Source organism: Aplidium turbinatum, chromosome 3 (genome assembly GCF_918807975.1).
Source record: "Aplidium turbinatum chromosome 3, kaAplTurb1.1, whole genome shotgun sequence".
In the NCBI taxonomy this organism is placed as follows: Eukaryota; Metazoa; Chordata; class Ascidiacea; order Aplousobranchia; family Polyclinidae; genus Aplidium; species Aplidium turbinatum.
In genome coordinates, this window is record NC_137474.1 from 1,289,301 (window position 1) to 1,310,365 (window position 21,065).

Here is a 21,065-nt window from a genome sequence, read left to right on the forward strand (position 1 = left end):
CAGAAATTTAGTCTTAATTTTACGTTGATTCAACGTTAAAAAAAACGTTTACTGACTGAGGAGAATTTTGTATAAATTTTAAAGAAGATTTTGATACCTTATGATTTATGATGTTTCAAACGACATTGCCGTATTTTCCTTTTAGCCCAAGGCAATTTATTTTAAGCAAAATTTATGATTTTTTCTGTTTGCGCCGACTCCAATTAAGAATGATGAAAGCGGTTGTTTGCCTGAGCGAATGAATCTTGAATTTGCTGTCGAGTCCCCGCAAAGCGACCGCCAACGGCAACCGAGGTAAAACATCGTCGTGTGCGGTTCGTCCATTCTGTATCTTCACAGTTCACGAGAATGAAGTTTTGTCGCAAACAGAATACAGTTTAAGCAGTCGGGTTGAAAGTTGAAGTTTAAGGTTCAATTCCCGGCTTCACCGGTTGTACCGTTGAGCAAGAAACATGAAGGCAATCAATAGAATGTTTTCACCATGGACTTCTAAATAGTAGAATCTGGACTGGAAACGCAGTGGACAACAGTAGGCCAAACAGTTGATACAACAGTTGGACAACAGTGGGCCAACAGGGTTAGTTACTTGGCTGTTGGCCAACTGTTGTACCAACTGTTTGGCCTACTGTTGTCCACTGCGTTTCCAGTCCAGATTCTACTATTTAGAAATCCATGGTTGTCACAAGAAATCCTCAGCTGCAGATTTTGGTGCCATGTCAGTGCATATCTGTCCTTTTTTACATTAAATTAGGGTTGAATCGACGTAAAAGGTTGCTTTGTTGAGTTGGTGCTGGCCAAAAGAATATTGCTGACGTAATAATGATGATCAGTGACGCATCGGGATGTTTGTCTTTGTGATCGCTTCGTAAGCCCCCCAGAACGAGTTAAAACAAAAATCTAAATTGTTTTGATGAAAGACCGCGTCTAAACGCTCTGTCATGGATGACTGATCTGAACCAGGTAGATGACAATTTTGTGAGAAATAAGTTGAAAATATCAGCTCAGAACAGAGAGAAGCTTTTTTGAGGGAATAATCTGCTTGTTTTACAACAATAGGAAAGTTACAAAAATCACTTCAATTGTAAAGCTCAGAAAAGTTATATGACGTCGTAAATTTTGTTGACTTCGTTTACTTGGTTGAATCTGCTCGAAAAGCATGACACGCAACAATCTATTGGATAAAGTACAACGCTTACGTTTCCCACAGCATACCAATGCGTATCCTCAGTTCAACATTTCAGTGACACATACAGTTTTGATTGGCAACACTGGTTGTTCATTGCATCCTAGCTTGGGAGTATTTGATTGGCAACACTGGTTGTTCATTGCATCCTAGCTTGGGAGTTTTTGATTGGCAACACTGGTTGTTCCTTGCATCCTAACTCGGGAGTTTTTGATCGTACCAGGATTTTGTTTGTTTTCTAGTGAGTTCAATTAATTAGTGAGACCATGGAGCAGAGAAATTGGCTGCCGTGTCGTTCTCAATTGCGCAAAGTATTTTACAGCTTAACTCAAGTCGCAAAAGATTTTTGTTTAACCTACCAAGGTAGACAAACACGGTTTATCAATACATAATTGTAGACAAATTCATTTTCATTTGTAGACAAATTATTTTTGTAGCTAGTATCGGCATCTCAAAACAACGAAGCCCAAAAACTTTTGAATTGGTCTTTTGTTTCATTTTCAAAAACCAGCCAGTATGTGCCAAATTTCTTTGCTGCAGGCAGTGCCGTTCAGATGAACTGATTTAAAAACTTATGTTCAGGTCTTGCTGATTAAGCGTCGAAATCGCGAGATTTAATCGTGCGCTAGATTTCTGTAGTGATCATTCTGAGTTCCCAGGCGATGTTATCAGCTCTTCTAAGAAATGCAACAATAGCAGAAATCTTCACCGCCACCGCGGCGCAATTCTTTGCTCAAATTGTCATAAGCGATGTCTCTCACAACACCACAACCGTATATAGGCAATAGGTAATAGGAGAAGCATTCCCACTTTTAAGTTCCCCTGAAATCAATGGTTTAAATTTAAAAACTTTAAATATTCAGTAAATTTGTTTGTTTGCAACGACCTTAACCCTGCATTGATGCGTTCCATTTTCAACGATATCTAAGCTAGCTGACCATTGGCTGACGAATGGACGGGTTAGCTTACTTCTAGCTGAGCTAGCTACTGGGCTAAGCTAGATCAGCCACGGACGGGTTGGCTGACCACTGACTGGACCACAGGCTGACTACTGACGCTTAGACATCTGCTCTTCGGACAACCATTTGAGAAAACCACAAGCCTAAGTTCGTCTTCAGCGATTTGTCTATGTCATTTATTCTCTTTTTTGAACTGGATGATTGACTGGGAACAGCGACTTATCAGCGTTTGCGCGAAAGTGGAGAAGATTATTCAAACTGGTCAAACTCACTGTTTGTTGTTTTCAATTCCACTTAACTTCCATGAAAGTTCTGATCTAAATTCAGCATCTTGCATTTCTCTTTATATCAGTCCATATGCTATTTTCAATTCTATTGAACAAAAAACTAGTTTTCAATCTCGTTCAACCTTTCATGCTCCATACGAGCGTATGCCTAAAATACAGAGCCCAATTATACTTGTGACTCATTCATTGAACATTATCATCAACCAGCCACTGAAATACTGCTTTGTCTTCTTTCTTACAAATATGAACCGATGTGAGTTTCTACGTTCAGATCCTTCCTCCAGACCTGGCTCCGATCCCAGGAGCTAGCTGTGGAAGAAGCTGCCGACCGTAGCTCAATTGTGGACTGGATGAACTACATCCATTGGATGGAGGTGTATAAGAAGTTGCTCAAGGGAGCAGGGCCATTGAGATGATAAATCGGGCCCTACACCGATGAGGTCATCGACACCAGTGAGGTAATCAGGCCTCAAATTCAAAGATTTCTAAGAAAAACGTAATATATTCGATGATGACCTTTGCTTCTGATTAGCACTCGGGATTGAATTTAATTTGCTCGACTCCATAGCTCGTAATGATTGACAGACAAACGACAAAACACATCTATGACACATAAAAGCTACTATTGTCGTGAGTGGTCTGTAGATATTTGAAATACAGTCTTGATAACCAGCGAGGACTGTTACTTTATAATCAAAAAAATAAAAGAGCCTAAAATATAGACACTGAACTGAACTCATATTCAGCAAACTCTTCGAAAACTAAACTGTTTTCATCTTCAGTGCAAGTAAAACTTGTGATTGTGTCAGTGGCTGTTCATCTTCAGCAATGGCAAACGCCAAACAAGTCTACAGTTGATCAATTGCATTTGAAAAGTGTTGTAGCAATCAAGTGTATAAAACGGAGTTTTATTTCAAGTGGTCAGTGTAAAAAATCCATACCAAACACCTCAGCCATGCTTCAGTTATGGTCCGTGGGTCCCAATTAATCTGCGTTTTTTCCCCCACAAAATTCATTTCATTGTGAGGTTGGATATTACCAAAATTTTGTAAACTGGGCACAAATTTTATGAGCAATTAGAGCCAAGCTGGTGTGTCAACATGACGTAATGTCAGATTACGTTGTCAATTATTGACCGCAGAAGACGTTCCAATTTGAAATTAGATTGGGCTAAATTTCTGCTGATGTCAGCTAATCGCTGCAGTCTTTATTTTGTGAAGACTCTACATTTGCGACAAGGGTCATAAATTAATATTAAAGTTTTTATCTGCTTTGTAGCAACACTTTAGAATGTTGTGGAAGACAATATTCATCTTCAGTTTGTTTCACAGTTTTGTCATGAATGTGACTAGAAGTTCAACTCACGTTTGCAGAAGAACATGTCCCTTTTTAAATAAAAATCTTATTCAAAACTAGATTGAAACACTCATGTTTCCAATGCGATTATTTACGCAGCAAATGTCAGTTTTGAAATGTCTAGCTTTCTATTGTACAAAGTAAACAAAAAACTATTGATTGCTTTTTGTTATATTTCTATTGTGAGGATTGAAAGTTGAAACGAACAAAATTCGTTGAGATATTTAGTCGTTATGGAAACAAGGTCTTAGTTGGAATCGAGCTGAAAAGAGTCTTTAGTCACTGTGACTAATTCTTGTAGTTTAGTATCGTGGAGAAAGAAAACGCAATCATCTTTTTTATGATCTTGTTTCTGATTTTGCCAAAATTAAACTCGAATCCTCAGATGCAGGAGAGCTCAGTCCTCATCTGGTGGCAAGTTGAATGTCGCAATCGAAATGTTCTTTTATCGTTTTCTTGTCATCAGAAAAATATTTATTTTTGTTTTGAAAAGGGACAAATCTTTGTTCAATTTATCGTTCTGATTTATTGCTTTTTTTTGTTGGCAGGTTTATTCAATAAACCTTTCTTGATTTATTTAAAATTCAACTCCAGAGTTATTAATCACTTTCAGGGGCCGCCCATTTGTGTGCTGAGTACGTAACTGAATGTACACACTCAGCTTTGTCTGCCCAATTTAACTGATGGAAATTTCTACACTTGTTTTACATTGCCCAACATCCATTGAATGGAAAATAAAAGTTTCGTTGAGATCCACTTGTCAGGATGTGATATCGTGGTTGTGTAATTTTAAGCCTTAAATACGCAATCTCCAAATTAGATTTCAAACAACTCGACATTGTCGGAAAAGAGTTTCCAATAAAAGCTTTTATGAAAGTGAAGTGCAAATGCATGAGAAAATCAAGCGAGAAAATAAAGTGGGCTCACACATCACCGTTAACTTATTACAAAGGTTTTTATAAAACATTTAGTTTTCAACAATTGATTGATTGTGATTCTTGTCCAAGCGAGAAGTAGAGGTGCCATCGTAGTTGTAAAATTTACATAAAAAGACATTTTCTCTGTTTTGATGCTTTGCTTCTTTCACTTTGATAACTGATGAATGCGCTTGTTGTCATACAAACAAACTTCTCATCCAGAAACTCAATTTTTCAATCATTATCACTTATAGACTTTCCGCCTGTACCACAAAAGATTTAAGTGGCTGCAGCCTTTTTTAAAACGTTGTCAACAGAAACATTTTTGAGTATTTCTGGTACAAGCAAACTTTAAATTTTCAAGTTGTTATCGATGCATTGTGATGTCATATTAGTGCATGAAAGTGACGACCAATTCTTATTATATCATAATTGGGTTGCAGCGGCTTTTAAAAAGACGCCAGGTATGCACATTAGCTTTCAGGGAAAGTGAGGTTGTCCAAAACATCTCGCGCGCGCCACAAAGACCGCATTTTTGTAACTTATGCAACTGACTTTTGTTGGATGAAGAAAGTAACAGAGCAAAAGCGAGTTATTCTGTAAGTCAAGATCATGTTTCTTGCTGACGATGAACGAACAAGTCACGCATGATTGCGTTTGACCAAGATTGAATTTCCGTACAAGTTTTTCTTCAAGGAAAATGACAGTCAAGAACAACACGAAACTGCGTCTATGGTAATTGGTAACCTGGAAACCTAATTAACCACCTCGACTTTTTTTGTTGCTACGAAATCACGGCCCTGCTATTAATCATCTCGACTTTTATAAGTGTGATCCTTTATTTTTATAAGCGTGATCCTGTTCAGAAATTCATTTATTTTGATCTCACACCAAGCTACTTTCATTCAAGCCTAAAAATGTCATTAAATTCGTACAAATTGTTGAATGAAACAACTGAAGTTGTAACTGGTCAAATCAATAACTGATTTAAAAAAAAGAACTTTCAATTCCCTGCATTGATGGTGTTCCATGGCCACCTAGTAGATATGGCCGGCTATGTCACATATGAAGGCCTTTTTACAACGGGCCGATAGAAAAATACTTGAAATTTTGACGAACAAAGAAACTGCTCTTACTGGCATAGGGTATAACAAGGCAGATATTTTTTAGACTTGTTAGGCGTTTTTAATGCATTTAACAGGTGCCTGACCTTACATTTAGACATATTGCATTACCAAACTACATAATGAATGGTGCAAATTAACAATTTGTAAGTGAACAAACATCTCAAAATAAGCAATAACAAACAGCACAGACTATTTTTTTACAACAGAAATAGTGTAAGGACATGCGAAAATAATGATATATGTTTTATTCAATGAAGTGGGGGGAACTACAAAGACGATAGTGATCATGGTGACGGAAAAAAGACATCCCATAACTACAATAGAATCTTAAACTACTTTTGCCTTTGCTTAAATGCTACAATGTTATTCTTTCTTTTTGACTCATTTATAATCTTTTGGTAATTATTATAATAAATATTAACAATACTTTTCGATGCAAAGTGGTTGCTCCAGACCACCTGTGTGTCACATGCAAACTTTACACTGGAGAAAGTATATTTTTTGAAAACATAGGCTACTGCATAGCTTTTCGACAAGGTAATCCACATTTGCGTACCTTTTTCTTCAACAACATCTAAAGCAGCAAAAGCACTATAAACAAAATCAGAAAGTGGCTGAGAAGACACATTGAAGCCCCTCCTTGACAAAAGCTGAAAGTACAAAGGAGCTTTAGCTGCAGAATCAGCTGAAGTAAACTTTTGCACATTGCACATTTGGAGCGTTTAACAAGTTTTTTGCAATATAACCGGCTATTGTAAAGCTAACTTCTGCACTATTAGAATATAATGTTGCGTTAAACATTTCATTGGCAACTTCATCCACATCTTCCTGAAACTTTTCAAAGCTTGAAATGCATGGATCATTTGCAGCTAGATCCTCTTTCCAAAATTGAATATCCCTTTTCAACAAATCTTTTTGCACATGCAAATTTCGATCTACTAACAGCTTCAGCAAGCTTGGGAAAGCCAGACAACTTGTCAGAAATATTGTTGTAAAAAATCAAAAAGTTTTATTCCCGACAGTATAGCCTACTGGAAACCATCTGGGCAGTGTGCCTCAGTTATGTCACTGAAAATAAGATATTCTGTTTTTCTGCGAAAAGTCTACCAGTTTATCAAGTTGTTTTATATGAATTTTGATGCTTTTCGTGGAGGTGCTGCTGGTGCTGGAGTTGGTAAAGCTGATGGAGTAATGGCGTTTTAATGCTTGAATTGAGTGAACTGTAGGAACTGGATTTAGATGCCACTTGAGGTTATTTCTTTTACGATAACTTATAATTTTCTCTTTAAAATGTTTCATACACAAAACAGACTTTTTGTAGGCTCCCAGTTACATCGGTTAACAAATTTTATCCATTGCGGCAGCAACACTACGCTATATCCAGAGGAAAAGCAAACTTAGAAATATTGGTAACATAAGTAAAGTAGCCTGATTTGCAACCAAACGCAACGCATTTGTTAGGCATTTTGTCACTTAATTCCTATAAAATGCAATGAAACAACCAGTCCATCATCTACTTGAACATGTGAACTTCAGATCATGACCGATTCGTGGTCATGTATAATTGTATAGGCTGTCCTACATGCCAAGACATGCATTACGATTCATACATTGGTCAAAGAGTTACAATATTTTGCTGACAGAAAACGATTGGTTCATCTGGTTTAGTTTTGCAAACATGAAGTTAACCTGCTTTCCTTTCGTCAACTGACTACAAAGTTAAAGTAGGCTACAGTAGCAATTAAAAAGTATGCTGAAGTGAAGATACAACTTCGCCTGTAGCCATTGCATATCAGAAGCTTGATTTGCTCAGTAATCAGCTGCATAATTTCGGTACCGTGCATTACTTTTCTGTGCTATGTTGCTTGAGAATATCACATGAAAACTAACTGCACAAGTGCACATATTGTGCAACTATATTGTTTTCCTTTTCACTCTAGTTGCTAGACTTGCCTATGATGTGACTAACTGCGTATGAGTTTACTTCATGGTTCACTCCCATCAAGCAAAATGTCCAGCTGCGCAATATTTCAGCTCTCAATTTACAAACTTTCCTTACATTGAGTCAACGTCCACAAACCTGCGATTCATGTCTACATACTCATAAGGCAAAAGTAATGTGTTTTGTCTGCCGAACTGCTACGAAATAGTCGGCCCGGTGTTTTAAGGCTTCAAAATGTGACATAGCCGGTCATCTCTACTAGTATGGTCATGGGTGTTCTAAGCTTGAGACTCGAATAAATATTCTTTAATTAAAGTGAAGTAACCGAAAAACCTCTTGGCACAATTTTTTACTTACGAAAATTGCTGAAATCATTAACAATTGTTGTCTTATTTCTGTGATACCACATCATTCTAAACTACGATTAGATCGGGACTCCAGCCTTGAAATCATCAACTTCTGTAGCACCCTGATATTTGTCCAGTGCCATCTCATCATCTGATTGTTGTTGAGGACTGTACTGGCCTCTTTAGCACCGAGAACACTCAACTCTGAGTACTTGGTGCCACTTTCTCTTGATATTTCCTCAGCTGTCTGGATATAGCTGAAGGGTCCATATAAAGCGGCCTATTAAAACACATGAATTCCTAACAGGTGGACTAAACCAACCTAAGGAATTTGGTGTTCTTGAATTATTCTTTTTCGTTCAATTTCGTCTAAGAAACAGAAAGTGGTCGAGTATTCATTGAGTTGAAGTTTCTCATCTTTGTTGTGAAAGCAACCGAAAGTTTACATTCAACAACGTTACATCGATATAAAAATTGTTTTCGATTTCCCAACGAAACGAGAATAGGAATCATGGATGGCTGCATCCAGGATATCTTGTGCTGGGAAAGTATTTTCGTTCCTTTCTATTATTTATTTCATTTTATTTTTTTCACCACCAGAAGCGCCCAAAACAATTGATTTTGCATCGAATCAAAACTTTAAAATAAAATTGTTGTAATAATAAAATGCCCCCCCCCCCCCCCCCCCCCGTCCAATGCAAAGCAAGCGATCGCACTCCCGTAGTTGCGTCACAATGATGCTCCTTTGCAGAAGATACAATTGAAGTTGTTCTGACAATAGACAGAGATTGTCACATTGATTTAACCAACCACAACGTCAGACTGACGTCACAGATTACATTTTCTTTCCACCAATCAACAGCCGGAAGAACACATTGTATGTTATGATAGCGGAATCGGACCAACCTTATCCAAGCGCAATCCAGGAATAATTCCCAAAGACCAACTTCAATTTAAAAAAACTACGAGTTCACAACCTTGTTCATGCTCTGTCACAAAATGTTGCTTTTTTTGTCTTTTCAACGCCTTGAAACGTTGAAATGATGCAAAGAAGGTGATTTATGCGATTTAAATGCTTATTTGATCATCAGATATTGTCAAGTGGAGGACGAAGAATTCCTTCTTGTTAGAGTTTGCATCCAACCTCCTGTCAGCTAACTGGTTGATGATATGAGTGACCCGTGTTGGTAGTAGGTGATGGTTCGATTCCAGGTCAGGAAAGAAGCTTGTCGTGTTGCTGACAGTATTTCTCAAAGTAGTCGTATTACGTCGGTGGTTGAAGATTTAGATTAAGTGGACAGGAAGGCAAGGAAGCCAATCTTCGTGTCCTCTTTCAGGCAAGCTTTTACAAACCTCAACATCGTTCATGGTGGAAAGAAGCTGTGCTGGTACCTTCGCAGATTGCTCAGGTTGGCGTTGGTAGAAAGTGAAGGGACGTTGAGTCAATGTAAAAGATTCAGTAGAGCTTCAACCTTACCTGTGGAAGTGCACAGACGTTTTAGATCAAACATCTTGTTGATACTTTAACTTAATTTGCAGTTAGTCTGTGCTTGAGGCGTCTCTCCTGAAGAAACAAGTTTATTGCGTTGAAGCATTGTCAATTTACGTTGTATTGTTTAAAAAATTGTTCTTATTTTGTAGCCAGCTATTGTTTGCCCACTTAGTGCAACATTGTTTCAGGCCATCATTAGTGCAGGCCTCGGAGTTTTGTTATTCATTAACGCGACAAGACGTGACAATGTTGTGTTTCAACGTTTATTTAATCACAATTGACGTTTAATTTAAGATTGAGCGGCTACATTTGTTTGTTGAGCCAGCGTCCTGCCCGTTTGTGTTTGTTTTATGCAGCATCGGCCTGGTAGCGTTGATTGGGCCGCCCTGACACGTTTCGAGAAGTAGACGGTTTGAGAGCTGGTCCGGACAGTTGAGTTGTTCAGTTAGCTCACTAAAAGTTGCCAGGCATGGTCTTCACTTGGTGGTGTCATGTTCGTATCTAGGGAGGTGTGCAGGGTGATTTTTTTTTTTGGGGGGGGGGGGGGGTAGTGAAGTTAAATGTTTTTGTTTCCAAGTTTGATGGAAATTTTTTCGAGTTTAATGTTTGGAAATTCGAGACTAATTAGGCTACTGATCCCAGGGTGGATATTTTCTAAAGATTATTGATTTACGAGATTATCCGAAACAAGCAAAGTGAAAACATATGCAACTAAACATTAAGTGAACCAAGTCTGTTCATTGCTATACGACAAAGTACATCAAGTGTGCCATCAATACGTGGAATAGACAATAGTTGTCAAGAATTCCTTCGAAGTTTTTTGAAATCATCTAAGGCTCTAAGCTTTCCAGATGATTAGTTCTAGAATCAAAACTAGAAAAAGTGTTGAAATTCTTATTTTCATATTAAGATTTTATAGAGCTTCAACTTTATCCCAAATTCCACTTACAACCGGCCCGCAAACGATCCTATTTGTGGCCGAATGATGATGCTGGGACTTTTGTTATTGCGTCATAGGTATGAGATAGTCATAAAAATTATTGCTCAAATTTCAAAATAAAATGAAACAAATTTGATAACAATTGCACCTAGATGGAAAGAATCATACTTTCTGTGAAAGATGATTCGATTTGAGAGTTTTACACGAACTTCTTGAAAGCTTGGTAGTCTTTTTGTCAAAAATTATTAAGACGAAGATGTCTGTTGTTCTGCGTATTCGTGTATCTTTCAACAGCAAAAGTTTCAGATCTTCCATTTCAAAAGCAAACAAGGGGAAGCAAACACAGAAAACTTGTTGAGCAACACAGAACACAATTTTGCTCTTTTGTGACCCTTTAACAGTTAAAAGTTAACATCGCGTCCTTTGTCTTGAGCCGGAGCGTAGATTGTGATGTCATAGATACACTATTAAAATATGTCTATGCTATTTTCGCTTCACATCCTTCATTGTAACTTTTTTCTCAGATTAAACCGAATAATTGCAACTATTTGCTCGAAATTAATTGTTTACTTTAAGTTAACCCTGATCCACACAGGGAAGGTGTAATCGTGACTCTTGCAAGTATCTTCATCCAACCTATCAACTGAAGCAACAGCTGGAGATCACTGGACGACAGACTCTCATGCAAAACCGGGCGATGCTCCAACAAATGCTTCCCATTCAACCGATGCATACCGCTGCTCTTCCCCAGGGAAGCATTATGGGATACGAAGTAGGTTTTAGAATGCACATTGCGACGTAAACTTGAGATGATTGTTTGTTTTCGTCTTAGTGAGTTTTTCTTGTGACAGTTTTGAGCAAATGCTTCGCTGCAAAAATTAGAGTAACTTGGTAAAAATGCATTTCGTAGCAAAATGGTTGATGTCGCTTATTGATGTGATCATGGCTGCTGGTGAGATCGTAATTGTAATCGTAATCAAGATGACAAATATGGTCATGATTACAAGTGCGATCAAGTCGTGTAAGTTGCTGCTTGACATACTGCATTAAAAATCAGTAGCCGGGCTCACAACTCATAGAATCATAGAGGGAAGATAAAATCTTTACGTTCATTCGAAAACAAAAAGTTGAATATTTGCTTCAAAGTGACTCCTTTTTTTTCGTAAGTTGTGAGCCTCGCGTAGTTACAGTAAGACTCAGCTAGCAAAATCTGTTCTTTTTACATTGATTCAACGTATAACAAAGAGCGGGTTTTATTAGCTGAGGAGCACACAAGGCGACCACCATTGTGTAAGCGCGTGGTTTGCTGTGACGATTGCCGAACTCCAAGAAGGTAGTTCTCGAATGGTTTTATTCAAAACTCAGTTGTTGCAATTGCCGCAAATGCAATAAGTATAAATCCAATGCGTGGTTGTCAAGCGCCAAAAAACATAAGTTACGTTGTTTCTTACTCAGAATGCGTTTAATGAAAATAGAACAGCCCATTTTACTCTCTCTTGTCATTATTACATTTAACTAATTTTGGACACTTTTGTGAGTTAACCTCTTATCCGGTACCCGTACCAACCTAACCGATATCCGTATCACCCTAACCGGTATCCGTACCACCCTAACCGGTATCCGTATCACCCTAACCGGGTGTCGAACCAGTTCCCCATAGACATCAAGCGCTTTGCCTACCCGACCATGGCTGGAAAGCGATGATTGTGCGACGGAACAAAAGCAACGGGACAGCTTTGTTGCTCAATAGCGCCCTTTGTACCAGGCGTTATCAAAACCACTTCATTAAAAACAGTTTTGTGCGGCTAATTGAAGTTGTGCTGTCAAAACCCGTTTTGCAAGTTTTTAGAATTTCATGCGATGCTGCATATCATGTTGAAGGCTTATTGAGCTGTGCGTTTGTTCATGTGCGTCTTCCCATGTGCTGTGTGGGGAACTTGAATGCTGCAATAACTGGGCTGAGCCGCAAACAAATCTTGATATGTCTGATTTCGTCAAATATATATCTTATGAAGTAGTTTAGCTTCCGAGGTTAAGTTCTCGAGATTCACCGTAACACTATCATGCCATTGCATTGTGACGTTACATGGATAACAAAATGATATCTGAACGATAGCAACATGTTTGTGATGTGGTCGCTTTCAAGTTTCATTTCGTGCTTCATGTAGCTGTTACCGAGAAAGCCGTCGCTGCAAACGATGAAAAATCAAATATTGAAAGTCTTCTTCACCCAGATAATGTAAAGAAATGCATCATTGTTGTAGCATTGAAAAGCGAACAGTTTCTCGCCGCTTCGTTTGCTGTCTGGCAAATACGACGAGTAATTGGCACCGCCATCGCGCTTGCTCCTCCTAACCAGCAGCAGCAAGCATAGTTGCATCTTACTGCCGCGAGCCCGCAACTAAACACGCTGCAATTTTAAAGTTGTATCCCTTTGCAAAGTTCTTCTAAAAATTAAAGAAAAAATTGCTCCAAAGTAGAAGAGTAATTGAAAATAGATTGAATTTGGAAATCCAGTTTCTTTAAAGAAACAAACTTATTTGCGGGCTTATTATTTACTAATATTCTCATCGCTACAATCGCATTCTTTGTGACGATGTGACGTGCTTGTACGTCGTATCAACATAAAGTTTGCGATCTGTAACAGTGTTCCTACTCTGCAGCAAGTTGCTCCTGGCAGCGCACAGCCAATGGTTGGCGGTCTCCATGCGAATCAGCTCTATGGACAAACTGTGGCTGCACCTGCTGGCTCTGCTGCTGCTTACAGCGTCCTTCAACCATCAGGTACTCCTTGCTGATACCCAGCTTGTAAAATCCGTCATTTTTGCATTAATTTGACGTCTGTAGACGTTGAATCAATCTAAAACGAATGGATTGTTTTAGCTGATAACTTGTAATCAAAATGTCAATTGTTGTAAGCTAGATTAGAGATATTAATTGCCAGCACTGCTTGCTGGCAACATTGCTCAGCACCACGCTTTTCGTTTGCTACATCTAAAGCGCCACCTGAGTATGTATTGTCGTCCACCAATGCGGCTTTTGTTTCTGATTTGCTTTCAAAAGCAACATTGTTTACAAGCCTTCCGTGCTCGAGACATTATCGTTGATTTCATCAATGCAGTTTATGTTTGAACCACCAAACAATGCTGCGCTGTTGATAACAACGACAGTTGCTGTTTGCTCTTTGTTGTTGCGTTCACCTTTTTGCGCCATGCATAGCTGATAACTTACGGTTTATCACTTTTCGTCGTTGCTTAACCGCGGCTTTTGTTATCTCCATCAAACTACTGTCCCTCCAATACCGGCCTGTTGCTGAGGGCTCTTCAACTCTCCGATAGTGACGTCACTTTCAAACATACTTCAGTTTTTTTTAATGACATCACAATTTGTAATGAAAAGATCTTTTGGAAGCAATAAAGTGTATCTCAACAAATGTTTTCTATTTACAGTTCGCATACCGAGTACGAACGCTGAAAATACAATATGTATTTTTATACAAGAAACGTGTTTCTTCTTTCGATGTTATCAACAACGGGCAACACCAGTGACGTAACTAAAAATACAATTTTAAGAAGACATAAGCAGCTGTTGGGGGAGGCGTTTTAATGTTTGAATGAAAGATTTTGTTTAAAAATATAGCTGAACATTTATGAAACTTCATTCTACATGTAATTCAATGTCATTATAACGTTGTAATGCGCTAAAAACTTATTTTTTTGAGGAGCAAACTAAAATTTTGGGGGAGGAGGCGATTGCTCCTTCAAACCACCCGTGAGTACGTCCCTGAGCGACACAGCTGTGAGGAAAAGTATCGTTTTCCTGATCTTTTGCAATTGGAAGTAAACATGGTCATGAAAAATCGCGTTCGCTTCTATTGTTTACAAAACCTTTCACCTTATTCAGTGATGTACGCGCATACGAAAAATATTGACGCCGTCAGCGTAAACGCAAACGTTCGAAAAAGCATACGCCGTATGCGTTAACGTAACTTGTAAAAAATGTTGGCGGCGTCAGCGTTAGCGCATACACTAGCGTAAACTAATTTTGTTTGCTAGGTGCCAAACATTCACACGGTATAAACCACTCGAAAAAACAAGTTTTATTTTGAATTTCCACGAAGAAACACAAGCATCTGAAAGTGTTCATCTGACATTTTGCTGTGTTTTGGTTCCAATATGTCTTTGCCCATTGAAAACATTCTTTCAACTGCAGCGCTGGAAGGTATTGGCGTGTTGTAGCGAAAAAAATACATTAAAAAGTATGCGTTGACGCTATGCGCTAAAAAACCGCGAAAACTTTGCGGCGTAGCCTCAAGCTCAAACTATCCAAAAAAATGTGGCCGTAAGCGTTAGCGTAAACAAAAAGTCTACGCCGCAAGTCTACGGCGTAGAATTTGCAGCGTATACTGTAGGTACATCTCTGGCCTTATTACAAAAACGTATTTGCGCCGCTGCTACTTTGTCTGCTGCATATTTTATCGCATGAACTAACTTGTGATTAATGGTTGAACAACATTAATAACCTCTCCATCATAATTATTATTCTCATGAGATCATATTTTCTTTCTTAAGACTAAGCTCCGACGTCGAACATGTCTTTAACTACAATGAGTGTCTCATTTATGTGACTAGAGTTTGCTATCATTAAAATGATCCAGCTGGAAAGTCAGTCTGTTTTGCATCAAATCAACATCTGCAAATATTGATTTAATGTAATAAGGACTGATTATTTTCAATCAAGTCGGGGCCACTTTCCTGATAAACGGAACGTCTCAAAATGATAATTAATTTAATTGTGTGGCGAAGTCTATCGGTTTGTTATTAAACCATAACTTCAGAAATGCATCTGCGACTTGTGGCTTTTTTGGGATTTCATTTGACTCTAAAATTATTGCAGTGTTTGCCACTTCAAGGGTCCAGAGTTCCTGCCTTTTTCCACTCTTGAGCGGTGGCGGTGACTCGGGGTAGATGTTTAGGCTTTGGGACTTAATTTGAGACTAAAATTATTGCGGTGTTTGAAACGCGATTTTCTGACCGGCTTGTTTCTCTGGTGCGCTTGCGCCCATGATCAAAAGTCCGCGGACGTTGAATCAATGTAAAATGACAGATTTTGTTAAGTAGATGTTGAGTCAGATCTGTCGACACTCTTGATTGATGGCAAAGGATTAGACGGTTTGTTTAAACGCAGCAATGGCTCTAATTTTCAACTGTTTACAAACAAACCCAATTGAAAGCACCAACTTGTTCATTCTTCAACTTCTGTTCGGTCATAGAGTAAGATGTAAATCTGTTTTTCTCAACCAATTGTTTTCAGTGTTTACATGTACATTTATTTTGACATGTTTTCACTTTAATTAGGTCTCAGATTAAGACATTCGTAAAATTAAGATATTCTCTAATATCTTGAAAATTTTCTTCTTCTTGAACATGTGAACACTGAACAGATGACAGCTTTTCAACATTTAAAGACTCGATTTTTTGAGATTTTTGTATCATGTTTTGACAGTATTCGGCCATTGTTGTGAGATTGTTCGTTCGCCATACGCGCGACGTTTAAAGCCACCACCTGTCATGGATTAATCTCAGGTGAAAGCAGAAGCAGCAGCGACTACGCCATTTTGAAGAACAACAAGGCGACGTTAATGACGTTATCACGATTGAAGACGTTGTTCAAGATTAAAGACGTTGTAAACTTTAATGTGTTAACTGTTTCACTAATCGTAATGTTTTGTTGCAGACTTGGCCGCTCTGAACCCCCACATAATGCCCTACTACAGCATCGCAACTGCCCCGCCACAAGTTGCAGCCATGGTGCCCTCAGCCGGGGGGGTACGGGCTGACAGATTAGAGGTAAAGTTCATCAATGGGTTTGTTACTGAGACAATGCATTGTTTGTTGCATCGGAAGATGTAAACACCTTGTCGTCAACCGGATTTTCCTAAACACGTTAATGAATTTAAATAGATCTTGCACTGCATTGGCTTGGTTACAAGATTGAACTCGTGTAAGTTTTTCACCACCAGCTATCTCTGAAAAGGCGACTGGATTATTCTGAAACAGTTCGCATCTTTTGCAAGTTTTTATGTGAAGAAATTTGCTGTGAAACCGTACTTGAAAAAAAAACGTAACTTCATTATCATGTTACATTTATTGCAGCCTCGTCACTGTAATGTTTTCATGAAAACATTTGATTGAATTCTGTTTCTCGCGGTTTCCATTGATGCCTTGCGCATTCATTATTTGCAGCCTTGCACTCAGTCTGTTTTGCAATTGTCAGGGTAGACTATGGAGGGTTGTTGGCAGATATGTGAGACCAATGTTTCGAGATTTATGTGAACTCTTGTCAATTTTTTGAAACGAAGCGAATTCATGGAAGTCAAATTGTTGAAGGTTAAAAAAGTTGTTGAAAATTTGGTGTTGTTTGTCAGCAAAGCGTGCTACAATTGAAGAAGCATAAGGACAGTATTAAAAATGTTTTCTTTTGGAGCAAATAGCCAGTCAGCACAAGTTTCACTTCGTTTCAACGTCTCTAAACGTTGAAAAGTTGTAAAATTGGTAACTTTTGGTGGCTGATGTGATTAGTGCGGTCATAGCGCCAATATGGCGTGACGTGTGAAGGTTTGGTTGCTGTCATGGTTGCTGTACATCGACAAAAAATCAGTTCATAACATTTGAGAATAAAGTTTAATGTGGTTGACTGGTTGTGTCATGGGTTGTGTGCATTTCCTTCGAGCTGTTTCTGTCTTAACTTGACCGATCATGCGGCGGCAGCCTCCATAATGGCTTCTCATTTTCCGCTTCGTTTGTGATCCACAAACAATCGTTTGTCTACAAGCGCAGACCCTTTCATTGTTTGGATTGTCTGCCATTAGCGAATTCCGCGTTACCATCAGCGAAGAAGCCATGAAGCACAAGAAGATTAACGCCAGAAGACAAAATTATCAGCCGATAGCCAGAAAACTTGAGAGCTTGCCAGACAAATCGCATAAGCGAAAATCCAGCGAGTTATTTTAATTTGGCAAGTGCCATCGAGTTTAATTTTTCTGTACACTTTGTAATGCAATAATCCACTGTCTTTACTCGTTTATGTTAATTAAGGTTTGCTTGATATGTTTAATCACTCGGTTATACCCTTGTTATATAAACTTTTGTCAACGCTCGAAGCTGCAGCACTTTTCGTCGGACTTTTTCCAGAAGCTATCGTCTGAATAAACATAACTGAAATGCGGTGAGGTGCATTCGGTCAAGTTTATTCTGACGACATGCTCCTCAGGAGAGTCAGACGAAAAGTATTGCAACTTCAAGCTATGACAAACCTTCTTCGTCATATTCAAGTTCTGTATCACGAATTAACTCTTTAAACTTATAATCCTTAACATTGAGAATCAGAAACATGGACGTCCACTCTTATTTCTTTGCATCAGTATTTGAGCCCGCTTTCATTAATTCAGGTATGCCGGGACTTCCAAAGAGGGAACTGTACCAGGGGAGAGTTCGAATGCCGGTTCGGTCATCCTCCAGATCGCTCGATGATTGACGTCACAGACAACACCGTCACTGTTTGCATGGACTGCATCAAGGGAAGGTGCACCAGAGAGAAGTGCAAGTACTTCCACCCTCCATCACACCTGCAGGTGGGTTTTTTAGTTTACAAATTTCAGCAGTGTTAAATTTAAGTAGAAGGTTAGGTATTGCTTGTGCCATCATCGGAAAAATTTACAATAACCTTGTAAAGTTGTAAAATTTCTTAAAATAAAGCCAACATGAGTCCAGTATCATTACCATCATCATTATCATTGTTCATTTTCCGAAAAGGGCTTAAACATCACTTGTAATTATAAGGATTGTTTTTTGTAGTGTTGCTTCCAATTTTGCACGGTTTTTGCATCAAGTTGCTAAGTGTAAAAACATTTAGCCTTATAAAAAAATCGCTGATAATAAACAACGTTAATAATAATAATACTTAATAATAATTAATAATAATAATAATTAATAATAATAATTAATAATAATAATTAATAATAATAATAATAATAATTAATAATAATAATAATAATTAATAATAATAATTAATAATAATAATTAATAATAATAATAATAATTAATAAATTAAGAATAAACAGTGGCACATCAACACTTGGCGATGAATACTAGATGTGAGTACAAAAACTGAAAACATTTTCTTCGAAAGATAAGTATCGCAGTGCAAGGGTAAGTAAACTAGAACCCAAAGTTTACAATCTGTAACACACCCACCCATTGCAGGCCAAGATTCGTGCAGCACAGAACCCAGCGGCCGCATTTCTCCCTGCCCTCCCACCAGCTACCATCGCCCCTCCCCAAGCCAATATCATGGTAAGTAGGCCGACATGACGCGATCGTGACGTCAGCGATGACGTCACTTGCATGAGTAATTTGCTTGATTGCTGCTTGCTTTCAACCTCTCATTGATTCCGATGCAATTATCCATCTCGGTTAGTGCCGGTGTAACGCTGCAGGAGTTACTGCGGTCCAAAAGTTACCGTGCTACTGCAGCGTGACAGTCTAGAAGTGACGTCAGACCACAAATGACCAATGGTACCCGGCGTTTCCAAAAGCGACACAAAAACAAAAATTGTACACCTAAGTTTAATTGAGTACCGGTAGTTGCTCTCAAACTAAGGTATACCGTTTCATTTAAGATTAACCAATGCTTAAAATTGTCAATGTAACTTTTTGAGCAGTAGGAATTTCAATTATTTTCATAAAAAAAAAATTATTATATTTGGCAACCTTGGTAACTCTTGGGAATGCGGTCACTTCTGGACCGTTCCACCGGGACGTTACACGCTACGCGGTCAAGTATTACGTGTCAGTAGCTTCGTTCTGCTCGAATATTCACCACCGCCGGTGCTGCTCCTTGTCGCCACTAAGTGGTAATCACAGTTTGAAGTTTCTCTGAACGTACATTAAACACCTAGTTATGCAGATTTTCTTCCTAGTCATTCCAAATTACAAACATCCAATTATTTGTCTATAATTATCCAGAGTCCAAGCTTTTTTTATTTACGACAATTGACAATCCGTAACTTTTAATGTGTAAATAAATTAATTGTGTTATGAAATATGTGATTATGAAACCTGACTTAATTCTTTCGAAACCGCCTGTACCTTCGTCACAATTTGTTTCGAAGTTTGTTATTTAAATTGGACTACTATGCACATTGCACATGCTAGCATTGCTTTGTTACATAATTAGCTCCCACCACCTAATTTGGCTGCAAAAGTGGAGCAAATTATGTAAAGTTAACTTCATTCAATACTTAGAAGACTTGGTGTATAACTTGTATTCGTATTGTTGACAAAATGAAAGTTTAATTTTTGCTGCAATAATTGCTCAATAACATCTGATGAAGCTTTTTTGTTATCAGCCACCAATTTGACTAAAGCAGATTCTGCAGAGCAAGCAGCTAAACATTGAAGCTATAATCACGGTGGCTTTCCCATTGTAGTTGGTGATTGACTTAACATTTCTTATTATTTTTGTGATTTCTTCCCAATCTTGTTTTTCTTTGCTTTGCTTCTTCTGCTTGCTGATTGGCTGGCTCTTGTCGTTGCGGGTTTGTGCTTTGAAAACTGACCTCGATTGGAAACTAACCGACAATTAATCTACCGTTAGACGGCGCCCAAACGAGTGCTAACGGTTGAGGACGTGGTAAATATTGTTACGTTTTTTTTCAATGTCAGTTATTTGTTTGAATCTAAATCGTTGCGTTATAACTTTTGTGATTCCACGTGGGTTTGTGAGCGAATGCGTCACGAACGGAGTATCACCAGCATCATAGATTGATGAAATTGTAATAAATTTCCATCAAGTCGCATTAATGACATCATCACTTCATTCAAACGATGACATCACAATATTGTAACAATGCATGGCACGTTTTTTATTACGTCAGAATACTGCATGGCCTGTGGGAAGGATTATGACGTTAGCTGCAATCAAACTCGTAAGTTTTCGCTGAACGGTGATTGGTTGCGGTGGTACTGTAGTGACATCATAGTGACGTTATTGCATACAAAACGTCATGTATCACAACCAAGTTAAGAAATTTTGCTCATTGTTAAGTGTGTGAATAGTTTTGATATCTCGATGCACGACAAGGCTAGCCAATGTCCATCCCTGTTTCATCTTTCCCCACGATCTATCCAACTTCTTCGTTACCAACAGATGAGCAATGGAAGCACATTAGGGCAACCCCCTTTAAAGAGACATGCCATTGAATCATCTATGATCACTTCTACGGGAAACGCAATCGGGAATTCCCCTGTGTTAACCTCATCGAACTCAAGCTCGCCCAACGCCGCCACTCTGGCAGCCCTGTACGGCTACAATAACACAGCAGGGTTGCCAGGTTTAACCACTATTCACCACCAAGCTATCCCCACAGCTCCAACTTACTACCAACAAGGTAAGGTCGTTTGTGAAAATGTCATGTGTGGAAAATCTTGAGGCATAGTAACTTTTGCATTGTGT

General features: G+C 38.5%; 1 protein-coding gene across 3 annotated transcripts in view; it reads left to right on the forward strand.

Moving 5' to 3' along the window:
• Positions 1-21,065, forward strand: part of LOC145766893 (muscleblind-like protein 1) — a 49,861-nt gene that overhangs the window by 21,180 nt on the left and 7,616 nt on the right. For 2 of the 3 annotated variants that reach the window (XM_082578597.1, XM_082578599.1), the window contains exons 4-10: positions 11,146-11,322; positions 13,214-13,334; positions 16,287-16,399; positions 18,001-18,183; positions 18,815-18,904; positions 20,208-20,243; positions 20,760-21,000. In XM_082578597.1, the coding sequence (XP_082434723.1) occupies positions 11,146-11,322; positions 13,214-13,334; positions 16,287-16,399; positions 18,001-18,183; positions 18,815-18,904; positions 20,208-20,243; positions 20,760-21,000 (961 nt within the window). The remainder of the gene's footprint in view (positions 1-11,145; positions 11,323-13,213; positions 13,335-16,286; positions 16,400-18,000; positions 18,184-18,814; positions 18,905-20,207; positions 20,244-20,759; positions 21,001-21,065) is intronic. The other variant, XM_082578598.1, reaches the window with a different exon arrangement.